The sequence below is a fragment of the Rhizopus delemar genome, genomic scaffold (genome assembly GCF_000149305.1).
Source record: "Rhizopus delemar RA 99-880 supercont3.7 genomic scaffold, whole genome shotgun sequence".
In the NCBI taxonomy this organism is placed as follows: Eukaryota; Fungi; Mucoromycota; class Mucoromycetes; order Mucorales; family Rhizopodaceae; genus Rhizopus; species Rhizopus delemar.
The window spans coordinates 1,940,415-1,952,286 of NW_027137833.1; the positions used below are offsets into that span (position 1 = coordinate 1,940,415).

An 11,872-nucleotide genomic window follows, 5' to 3' on the forward strand; every position below is an offset into this window, starting at 1 on the left:
ACATAAGTCCTTCATACAGGCAAGCCTATTGTTATTAAGCCTACAATGAAGAGGTTAACCATTATTCTATAGGCATACTCGCCCTCTTATGATTACTCTGGCCATCATACCTGGTCCCTCTAAGCCTGATAATATTATGTCTTTCCTGCGACCAATTGTTGACGAAATCATAAGTCTTGGAAACAATGGTTTTCGAGTATTAAAAGATAACAATGTAATTTACAAAGGCAAGGTTCACTTGATGGGTGTTATGGGTGACATTCCTGGTGTTGCAGACTTAATGAATCATGCTGGCCATATGGCATACCATGGTTGTCGTATTTGTGATGTTCGAGGTGTATCAGATGGTGCGAGATACTTTTTACATATCGGCAATATTCGATCAAAAGAAAGCCTAGTACATGGTGATCCTGTAAGTTTTTTTTTTTTAAAAAAAGTTATGATTGCTTACAATACATCACAGAGCCATCAAATGGGTCAAGTACCAGAGCTGCTCACTTCTCTTTCGACGTTTTGTTGGTGTAGAATTTTTTGGAATTGACGAGATGCACTTGATTGGCAGAGGGATTGGACACCTTATTTTTCAATATTCTTAACGCCAGTTTGCAATGAATCGTACATCATTGAATCAGGTTCATCATACAGCTTCAGACTAAAAAATCCACTTCGAAGCACCAATGGTATGGCTATTGTACAGCGCCAGCTGTAAGTATGTGCCTCCAAAGTCCCCCAAATATTTGAAGGCTCCTTTCATGCTTCCTTTGGTCGCTACAGAGCTGTAGATTGGCAGAACTTTCTTTGCGTGATCGTACCAAATATCATCTTGCCTTACCTAGTCGAATACGAAGCAAAGAAAGCGTTGATGTGTCTAATAAATGGCTGTAATCTGGCACTCCGTCGAACATTAAAGGAAGAGGATGTGAAAAAAATGGAAAGGTGAATACAAAGTAGCAGAAGTTCGTTATTACATTTTACTTACTAACAGTATTTTATCATTTAACATAGTGATGTGGAAACATGGCACAAATACTTGCGTGATCAAATCAACGTTGGTAATTTGTCAGTCAAAGTTTTCACAGCCAACAACCATTATCTGGGTCATCTTGGGCACATGACCAGACAGCTGGGGCCCATAAAGAATTATAGCTGTAGATCAACGGAGAGAACAATAAAAGAGTTTGCAAACAAGATTAAATCGACCACAAAGCCTGGAGTTAACAGCTCCAACGTTTTGTTGAACATCGTCAACCTACAACAATATGGAATTACCACGTCTCTAGCTAACAACGATCAAGTGAATGCAGATCAAAGCTCTCCTGTATCGTTTGTTTCCCATCCTTCAGGCAACGATCAGTTTCCGCAATTATGGGATCCTGCTGATGAAGCATCTTTGTTATCAAATGGAGTAATCACCCCTGATCTGCGCGATCAAGATCTTGTTGTTGCACTTCGATCCTATTACAGGCGACTTTATGGTGATCAAAGCATAATCGATATTGGAACTAATTCTATTTTGTTTGCTGAACGGCTTTGGACCGATTCTATCGTTATTTCTTCCCTGTCATATCGCAAAAAAAAACATTGACTACAGCAGCTGACAACTTTGTCTTGTTCGAAGCTGGACGATATCGAAGGTAAGTAATTTTATATGGACATTAAATATAACATCAACTAACCTTTTTTTTTTAGTTTGAGAAAGTGTTGGTTTGTTGGTGAAGTTTACACATACTTCCAGCATACATATGATGATCAAGTACGCTTTCTTGCAGTTGTAGATGTGATGAAAAATCACAAGCTTGATCAATTTAATATACCAATGGTTGAAAAAGATGTTGAACGTAAGCATTTTGCTGTGTTAGATGTGGCAGACATCTTGGAATGTGTTGGGTTACTCCAATATTCAGCAACCAAAAATAAGTTTAAAGTTATATGGCCATATATGCGTTATGATGACAAAGTTGGTGGTAGACATGATGGTATGCTTTCCGATCTTTAATGCCTTTTTCTTCATTTCATTTATGCAATCTTCTTTTATTTTTTTATGCTTTTATGCCTACGTCTATGATTTAATAACTTCTTTTTCCACGTTCCTTTTTTTCTAATTACCATCAAAACTTCATTCAAAATATAATTTAATCTTCTCTTATGTATCGCTACATTCATATCAACCACTCTTTGCTTATAACCCAAATAAATTCTATTCATATGTTACTACAGTGGGTCAAAATACCTCACAAACCTCAGCACTTTTTGAGGTTGTTGTCTTCTGGATTACTCAATAACTTTTGTATCTTTCTCAGATATTGCACAGATGTTTTCCAATACGTTCAGTATATTTCCTTGAAATCCCGACGACGGAAATTGAAAAATGAGCGAATAAGTAACGATGAACTGGAGGCGGTCTTTTTGTGAGGTATTTTGACTTTCATCAGTTATTTCTTTTCTCCGCCATAGGTCATTCCAAACAATGTTCCGGCAAGTTTTAGACATTTCCCGGATAGCGCAGTCACTCCAGAACATAGAATTTAAATTTTGGAAAAGAACTGATTATTATTTCTTTCGCTAATCCGTAAGTAAATTTCTGTCTACTGCATCATCCATCCATCTACAAACATGCCCAAATCCTTACCATACGAAACTCAAATGGACATCAAATCAGCAATAGAGCATGATGTATTGACTGATGCTGTTGCAAAACGGTTTGGAGTGCATCAAAACACCGTTATCAACTATGCAAATAAGTGGATGCCTAACCGGATTCGCAAGAAAGGCGGCAAACAACGCCTTGTAAGCGACATCACTCGTCGTCTAATCAAGCGAGAGGTTCTAAACGGCTCATTAAGGACTGCCAAGGAGGTCCTCCTGAAGTTGGAAGAGTTGGGCTATTCTACAGTTGTTGGAATAATTGTTCGAATGTTTTGCAATTTTATACGTTTTGCTTTGTATCTCTGCAGTCAGATACGATAGAGCTACGTACGATACCTCATTAGAAAGCGATAGTTGTGACATATAGCATATAGAAATTCAGGGGTATGGAATTACTTCCATATATAGTAAGATTAAATTGCGTCAAGCATATGCATTCGAACAATTTTTCCAATTGAATCATCTTTTATTTAATACCGTGTATGACCGCCTTTAGCTTTAATAACTGCTCTACAACGAGCTGGCATACTCTTGATATATGCTTGGCATTACTCTTTGGTACAAGAAATACATTCTTTCTCGATTCTAGACCAGAGATCATGCAGTCCTTTATCCCTATCTTCATCTAAGCTCAGCCTCAGCTTTAAATGGTGCCAGAGATGCTCTATAGGATTCAAATCAGGACTTTGAGCAGGCCAACTGAAAGTATGCTCTTCTTTTAACCCATTTTCCTTAAACCAAACATGAGCAAGCTTTGATGTGTGCTTAGGATCACTGTCGTGTTGAAAATAAATAGATTCCTGTTGGTAACCATAGTACTTCAGACTGTCCATCAGTGTAGTTGACAGGATATGAACATAATCTGATGCTTTCATAGTACCATTCTCAATTACGCAGCCATATCCAGGACCATCCCACGTCATACAACCCCAAAGCAGCACACTGCCAGCTCCTCCTTTGACTGTAAGGTCAAGATGATGAGGCTGCAATTTGTCACCAGGTCGTTTCCAAAAGTACTTACAGCCATCTGAACCCCAAACATTAATCTTGGTCTTATCAGAAAGCACTATACGTCTCCAGTCATCTTCTGTCTAATCTTTGTGAGCTTTAGCCCACTTTAGTCTAGCTTCCATGTGACATTTTTTGAGGAGAGGCTTTTTCTTCTTAATTTGGGTATCGAAACCCATACTGTGAAGCATTTTTACTGTACCAAAATAGCCTATCTTGTGACCAATACTGTTTAAATATGGCCATACGCTCTTTGCAGTCTTAAGTGAACCATTTACAAGCTCTCTCTTCAGGTAATTCTTTGTTGTTGAGCTTATAGTAGTCTTTTTACCAGCATGACCTCGAGTACGTTTCGGTGTATACAAGCCCTTGTGCTTGCTCAAAGTGGACGTTAATACTCCTGGAACATGTTCCATGATCTCTGAGTATGATAAACCCTTTTTCAACAGCTACCGGATGCTCTCTTGCTTGCTACGAGATAAAGGATGTACCATGATATAAGGACGTATAGACTGTACTAGATGGAAGGGAAACACCGTAAAACACAGCCTTACTTATATATTTTAAGCTCCGATTAATAGCAAAAGCGTTGTTTCATAATTACATCATTTTGTAATGCTGTATTTGTGATGTCAGAAGCGGCAACGATATCATTATTATAGAATGCATTGAGTTGGAAAAATTGTTCGAATGCATATGATTGACGCAATTTGGTCTTACTATATATGGAAATAGTTCCAGACCCCTAGCGTTTTATATGTTATATGCGAAAGCTGTCGCTTTTTAATGAGGTATCGTACGTAGCTCTATCGTATCTGACTGCAGAGATACAAAGCAAAACGTATAAAATTGCAAAACATTCGAACAATTATTCCAACAACTGTATGTCGTACCAATCCGCTATTAACGTTTTGCATTCTGTGGAGATTTTTGCCGAGATAAAAAAGAAGAAGCCTTTACTCACTGCACAGCACAAGAAAGCTCGATTAGCTTGGGCTAAAAAGCATCAGTATTGGACCATTCACGACTGGCGACGTGTCATCTTCTCGGATGAAACCAAAATTAATATTTGGGGCTCGGATGGCTGTAAATACTACTGGAAGCGTAAAGGAGACCGTCTTCAGCCTCATCACATTGAAGTTACAGTGAAGCATGGTGGTGGTGGTATCATGTTGTGGGGCTGTATAACTAGTGAGGGACCCGGGTATGCATGTCAGATATATGATGGCACCATGAATTCAGAGGTATACCAAGAAATCCTTGGCACAAGCCTTAAAGACACGCTCGGGTACTATGGCCTAGATTGGAAATCATCCATTTTTCAGCATGACAACGACCCAAAACACCGATCAAAGTCAACAAAACAGTATATGGAAGATAACAGCATGTGTTACATTGATGACTGGACATCCCAAAGTCCTGATTTGAATCCAATCGAGCATATATGGCACCATCTTAAGCTGAAGCTAAGTATGTACGAAAATAGAGCAAAAAGCATGCACGAACTGTGGCAGAGAGTGGGAAAAGAGTGGAATTCCTTTACTAAGGATCAATGCTTGAAGTATATTGACAGTATGCCAGAAAGAATACAAGCTGTCATTGCTGAAAAGGGCGGATCAACTAGATATTAATAAAGTCAAAATACCTCACAAATAGACCGAGGTTAAGTATCTGTCTCCTAATAGATCTCAGCTAATGATCTGAGTTTAAAATTTTGGTACACAGTAGCATACATATGGATGACTTTATATTTCAAATTTGAAATGATTGAGCCAATTTCTCATGGAATTACATCAAAAATAAGTAAAAATCATTATATGTTTGTGAGGTATTTTGACCCACTGTATGCTTAAAACTTTTTAGAAGAAACTATTTTTATACCTTTTCAAGCAGTAATAAAAAAGAACCGTTTTCAGAGTCGTTAAACAGAGGTTCGGGTTTTGTATCTATTAACAAGTTGCACTGCAAAATGATATGCTGTTTGACACCTTCCATTATCTCTACAGTTTTACGTTGCTGTTACAGGAATTTACAACCTTATATCCAATATACTAATCAAAATAAGATTTTTCATTATGAGTACTGAACTTGTATGTTTTTTTTTCCTACCATATAGACTTTTTTCTACTAAATATTTCATAAAGCACAGTGCTGAACAAAGAGTAGCTCATACTCTATAGGTATACGTTAGACACAATATATATTAATAAGCATTCATTATTTAACTTTAAAAAAAAGCTAAATCTTGTTAAGTAATTGTAAAAGCATGCTATTCAAGTTTCTTCTATAAATCATTAGAATCAAAAGTAAGCATATTTTTCTTTATCATAACTATTTACTTTTACACTTTCACGGAGCCATGTGTTAATCGACCAACGTATAATTATAATTCAGGATAAAAAAGCAATTTTGGTGGAAAGGGGCAAATAACTGGATTAAGGTACAAGATAAATAATAACAATTTAATTATTAAGAAGAGTTTAGAATAGTGAAAAGTAATTATGAGCCGTAAGAATTTCGTAGCAGGATTATGTGAAGAAGGAAAAGAAGTACAATCGGAAGTTTTTTGTACTTTTTGAAACACTTGTAAGTTATAGCGACGTCATTTCAGAGCATTTGCAAACGCGTTTTTTTTATTATATTTTTTTTTTGTATTGTTTTTGCAAATTGGATTATTTAAATCATGTAAATGATTAAAACAATCATTGGTTCTATTATTCTTTAGCAACAAAACAAATAAGCTCCTTTGGTTTCAATAATGTGGTATTTACACATGTAATAAAGTAATAATATAAGTTACTACGAACAATGGTCCTCCGAATTAGGAATATCGGACATTGTATTACGCCACTTCAAATAAAATCCCGATCCACTCCAGAATATTCTAATAAGTTCCTGGATCAGGATTAATAATTACTTCTTGATAAGAAGATGTTAAACTATGCCAATCATGTAAATAACTCATTGTCTAATATCGATTAATAATCAATAGTCATATACTGTAAATATTAATATTTAGCCGTGATTAGAAAAGTATAAATACCCTCATATTTTTAACTTGAATAAAGAACAATCTACTTTGAGTCTCACTTATTTTTACATTTGTTGATTGACTTAGTACTTTTTATATTATAAAACCTCAAATATCACAAATAAACTGAATATAACAGAAAAAATTATAATAATAAAGGACAACCTACTCAAACCAATATTTTTACTGAATGAGGGAGTAATTTATAAATGAATTACTTTATTGTATATGGCTTGAACTTGATAATAGCATGTACAACCCTTTTTTATATCTATTACGTATTTATAATCTTCAATTTATTTCTGCATATTTAATACAAAACAGTAAAGATTCACAACCATCACAAATCACTCTCAGTTCAATTAATATAAAAAGGTTGTAATGTAACTTGACTAGTCAAAGTATATTGAAGCAGTACTATAATTGGAAACAAAGAAAAGTTATGGCAATCAAAACATGTCTTGTTTAAATTTGCTGAAATAAATAAAACTAATGGTACAGGCGCACTACTAACTCTTTGCCATAATGCTTACATGTCTTCTTTTTCACAATTTAAGTTTTCTTTAAAAACATGTCAGCTGGAGTACAAGATGTAAAAGTGATTTAGGATACGACAAGTGACAGAGGCATAAAAAAACGTGAGCTTTGTTTTTTTTTCTTTTTTTATATTCTGGGCCGTGATTGAGTTATAAGTCGTTCCTTTTTCTTGTTGTTGCATATTATCTATTCTAAAAACAACCGTAAAATATAGTTCAAGAAAGAAACAAAAAAGAAAATTGCAGAACTTTTTTAAAATAAAAATAAAAAATTGTGCACAACCTACTTTGTGATTGCTCAAAAAAACTAATGAATAGGGATTTTTTTACGACTGTTACAGTCATAATGCAGAAAAATGCGAGTTGTGCAATATGGCTGTGTTATATCTTTTTAACAGTGTAAATAAGGTTGTATATAGTTTTAAAAGTGATTTTGCCAAGTAGATTCACTTTATTTCAGCATTTATTTACAGAAAAAAAAAAGTGGAGCAGTAAAAAAAGGCTGGAGCATTTTTAAAAAAATAATGTGGAGGACAATGAAAAAACAATAAAAAATTAACATTTTTGGTAATCAAAACGATTTATAAAGAGTAAAATAACTTCAGAAAGTAAACCTTGCGCCGTAGTGTTAAAACAAATTTAACTTCTTTAGAACCAAAAGAGTCCTTTTTCTTTATTTATTTTATTCAATCTTTTAAATTTTCTACTTTATTCATATTCTTTTTTATTTAACTTGTAAACAAATGCTTTCATACTTATTATTATAGCAATACTGTACACTTGTATAAGAGTTTCATCTCTCTTCTTCATATGTACCCCTTTTCTCTTTTTTTTTTTTTTTTTTTTTTTTTTTTTTTTTTTGCTCACTTGTCACTAAAATTAATCGCCTTTTTTATTTAATAAAGTCTTTTTTTGGTAAAATACGACATGAGAGCTGAAAAATGCTTAAAAAGAGAACGCCACGACTCAATCACTTGAATTTCCGAGCTTATACGCCAATAGAAATGCTTTTTGGGTCTTTGTTGAATTTAAGAAACCTTGCACTGAATTTGAAAAAGGATGGTCTTCCCAATTTGTAATCTTGTATGGCATCATGTAGCACAAAAGAAAAATGTTTATTTTTTTAAAAAATACAATGTCTTTTTATTCAACAAACGTATTATATACTTTTGTTTACTTTTATAGATTTAAAATCTATTTTTTTCAAGCTTTCTTCTGATATAAAAATCATGCTTCTAACATTGAAATCCACGTTCTCATTCCTTTAATAGAATTACCACTATTAAAAAAGATCACCTTTATCAATTTGGATAACCAGGTTTGGGTGCAGTGGCCACTGCAAATGACTGGAGAAAGTAAGCGTTCAGTTTTAGAATAATTGAAGACAAACACGCCAAAGATCATGCAAACACACGATATTTTATGGATGTTTTAAACGTTTTTCGCGGCAGTGCAGTTAACGTTTAGTATTCATTAAGAGAGCAAGTGGAAGTCATTTAGCATTCTTTTACCAGAGCAGTCGACACGTTTTACTCAATACTTGCCAACGTTTGGGCAACGAATCATAAGTTTTAAAGCATTTCTTTATTTGTCCTTTTGTTCTTTTATCGACCGCTCATATTGCCTTATATACTTCTTTAACAACCACTCATATTGCTTATATACTTCTTTATTAACCATTCACATTGCAATAAATATTGCTTCATATATATAAAAAAAACTGGGATTTGGCTTATAAAAATAGCTTTTTTTTTATTTAAATAAAATAATAATAACAATATACAGTATTTCTTTGCTTGTAGTGTTTTAAAAGCTTACTTGACTTACCTAATGTCATCACGATAGCATCATCTAATCTAAAAATACATCGATTAATTTCGTGGGACTCAAAAAGTTCTCACAAGAAAAAGAAAAAAAAAAAAGCCGAGCACAAGAATGCAAAGACACAAAGATTCAAGGACTTGAGCAATCAAAGCAAAAGAAAAGATATCAGTACTTAAGAACCAAAGCAAAACCAGAAAAAAGATAGAAAGAGGCCAAAGCAAAGCAGCATTCATCTATAATTATTGGCTATCGTGTATACATAGTAAAAGTAATAGTACCTTTTTTAGATAGACCATGGGAAAAAAACTAGTTAAGCATTATCAACAAGTAAAAAAGAAGCAGCATGTATCTATAATAACTATTAGCTATGAAGGATATGTAGTAAAAATAATATCACCTTATTTTAGATGAACCAGGAAAAAAAGAAAAAAGAAAAAAAAACACGCCATCCATGCTTGTACCAACAAGTAAAAGAAGAAACAACTGTAGTCTTGAGAAAGAGACTTTATAAAGACCATTTAAACCATAAAGAAAGCAGGCAATACGATTTTACTAAAGTAAAAGTACTATTAGAGCAGGAATAGAATATATATAATATTAAGAACTTACCTTTTATAAAAAAGAGAAGAAGAAAAAAAAAAAGAGAGAAGTGCTTTTTTTGTAGCCTTATTTTTACCAATGTTACACTTATTCACTGTCTATCCATGTTAGAAATCAAAAACAGTTACTTTTCATGTAGTTTATATTTAATTATGTCTCAAAAGATAACTTATACATTGTTTGAGCAAGTTTTATTACTTGAGTGCAATATCTTTAACATGGAGAGTATTCTTTTTTTCTTTTTTTTTTTATTTTAGGTTAAAAAAAATTCGGTCTTAACGGACTACAGCAGTAAAACAGGTTTTTTTTTCTCCCTGGTTTTGTTTTATGGAATACACTAGATACCAAAAGTACAAAAGATAAAAAAGAAAGCTCAAGCACTGGTCAAACGTAAGTTCATAAAAAAAAAAAATAACAACCAAGTCTAATGTCGGTTTCTTTTTTTTTTTTTTTTTTTTTTTTTTTTTTTTTACCTTAGGAATTCCTAATGGGACACATTCGGATGACGAACATGAATCTCATGAGCAAAGTTGTTCTTTCCAACATGATGAAGCAATAAGAATAACAGACTTTATTGTTGCTTGTTACTGAAAAGATATTTTTGGTAAAGAAAGTTGCCATTGCTCACATCTCTAATGGCTAATGGCTAATGGCAAATTATGTCGTATTTTCCTTATTAAATACTCAAATGTCGTGTGAGATTACTCAAGATCTCCATGTCATATAATTTAAAACTACCTCTATATAACACGTAGTGTTATATAGCCATCAGTACTCATAAACAACTTTAGTAATTTACATTGCGCAACTTCGGTTCTTCAATTATTAATTTTATAAAATCAGACGTAGTTTGTATTTAATGAGCTCTCTCTCCTGTCTTCACTCAATAAAGAGGTTCAAGAGTCTCATCGATTATCAGTTTCCTGTTTACACTTTATTTTTACTTTTAATCGACTACAAACTACTCACCAATATCACAAATTACACCCATGTGCAAACATAAAGTAAGTAATGAACTAGTATAAGCTTAAAAACATATATTCTTTTACAATATTTGTCATAAAAAATAATAAAACAATCTATTTATTTGATAAGCAAAAAAGTTTTGTATGTATTTGTTAATTATAACTGCCTTGTAACAAAATGTTAGCAGAGCTTCTTTATTTTTTATTCTTTTAGAATATACACGTATTCTTTTTTTATAATGTAATAGCATTTGCATTTCTATAAAGTATATTTGTTGTTAGAGTACTGTTTTCATTTGAACAATGAACTTTTTATAGCTATACTCTTTTCTTTTCTTTTTTTTTAACTTCGTCTTTTTTTTTTAACTTCGTCTTTTTTTTTTTAACTTCGTCTTTTTTTTTAACTTCGTCTTTTTTTTTTAACTTAGTCTTTTTTTTTACCAGGCCATTTTTTTTTCCCAAACACGACTATTTTGTTACGTTCTGTAACACGTTTGTAATGATCTAAGCTAAAAATCACAAACCACCTTCCTAATATGTATTCTTCTGAACAAAATAATCGCAAAATGCTTTTGATTTCCGCATTTTGCCCTCAAAAATAAAAAAAAGAAGATATCGGTCTTTCAACGATAGAGAGGAACAGGATTTCCAAAAAAAGATCATTTGAAAAAAAAAAGACACTTTTTTAAAACATGAATAACTTTATAAATACTTACGCTACAAAAAAAACAAAAATATTGTTCAATTTCTTTATTTTTTTCGCACCTGAATCTTTTTTCAAAATTCGAAAATGACCAATACAGCGAGCGTTAACTTTTTTCATTTAATCAAAGACGTCAAAAACGTTGATTTTTAGATGCAACAACTGACTGTAGATGTTGACAATCACCAATTATTTCCAGTGGGCGAACCCAACTCAAGTTTACTCCACTAATGACCAATACTTTATCAGAAGAAAGGTGGTCCTATAGTGTAATGGTTATCATATCGGTCTTTGAATCCGGTGATCCGAGTTCGATTCTCGGTGGGACCTCACAAAATTAACCTTTGTTTTTACGTTGCTGTAACATGGATGTTTTATTGTGAGAATGGTCTCTTTTTGGATGAAGCACAAGACAACTCCGACATGGATTGTTAAAATAACCTAAGTTATTTTAACAACCATCGTCAAAGAAATAACAATAGCCGCAAAAATAAAAAAAGGTCAAAAAAATAAGAAAAGCAAAAAAGAAAAAAAAATTATCATATTGTAGTGTAACGAA

At 33.0% G+C, this 11,872-nt stretch overlaps 4 protein-coding genes and 1 non-coding gene across 5 annotated transcripts; 4 read left to right on the forward strand and 1 right to left on the reverse strand.

Moving 5' to 3' along the window:
• Window positions 1-88: 88 nt before the first annotated feature.
• RO3G_09943 (uncharacterized protein) lies at window positions 89-1,996 on the forward strand (the record flags this gene model as incomplete). Its single annotated transcript, XM_067664528.1, has 7 exons — window positions 89-412; window positions 563-705; window positions 775-881; window positions 1,006-1,052; window positions 1,208-1,475; window positions 1,592-1,634; window positions 1,690-1,996. 7 exons carry the CDS (start codon window positions 89-91, stop codon window positions 1,994-1,996), a joined length of 1,239 nt encoding a protein of 412 aa, XP_067520629.1.
• Window positions 1,997-3,194: 1,198 nt separating this feature from the next.
• On the reverse strand, window positions 3,195-4,070 carry RO3G_09944 (uncharacterized protein; the record flags this gene model as incomplete). Its single annotated transcript, XM_067664529.1, has 2 exons — window positions 3,195-3,737; window positions 3,852-4,070. 2 exons carry the CDS (start codon window positions 4,068-4,070, stop codon window positions 3,195-3,197), a joined length of 762 nt encoding a protein of 253 aa, XP_067520630.1.
• Window positions 4,071-4,538: 468 nt separating this feature from the next.
• RO3G_09945 (uncharacterized protein) lies at window positions 4,539-5,285 on the forward strand (the record flags this gene model as incomplete). Its single annotated transcript, XM_067664530.1, has 1 exon — window positions 4,539-5,285. The coding sequence occupies one exon, from the start codon at window positions 4,539-4,541 to the stop codon at window positions 5,283-5,285; it is 747 nt and encodes a 248-aa protein (XP_067520631.1).
• Window positions 5,286-9,339: 4,054 nt separating this feature from the next.
• RO3G_09946 (uncharacterized protein) lies at window positions 9,340-10,236 on the forward strand (the record flags this gene model as incomplete). Its single annotated transcript, XM_067664531.1, has 4 exons — window positions 9,340-9,372; window positions 9,453-9,602; window positions 10,005-10,035; window positions 10,124-10,236. 4 exons carry the CDS (start codon window positions 9,340-9,342, stop codon window positions 10,234-10,236), a joined length of 327 nt encoding a protein of 108 aa, XP_067520632.1.
• Window positions 10,237-11,571: 1,335 nt separating this feature from the next.
• Window positions 11,572-11,643, forward strand: RO3G_19109. The gene has a single exon. It is a non-coding gene; the product is annotated as a tRNA-Gln (tRNA).
• The last annotated feature ends 229 nt before the right edge of the window (window positions 11,644-11,872 follow it).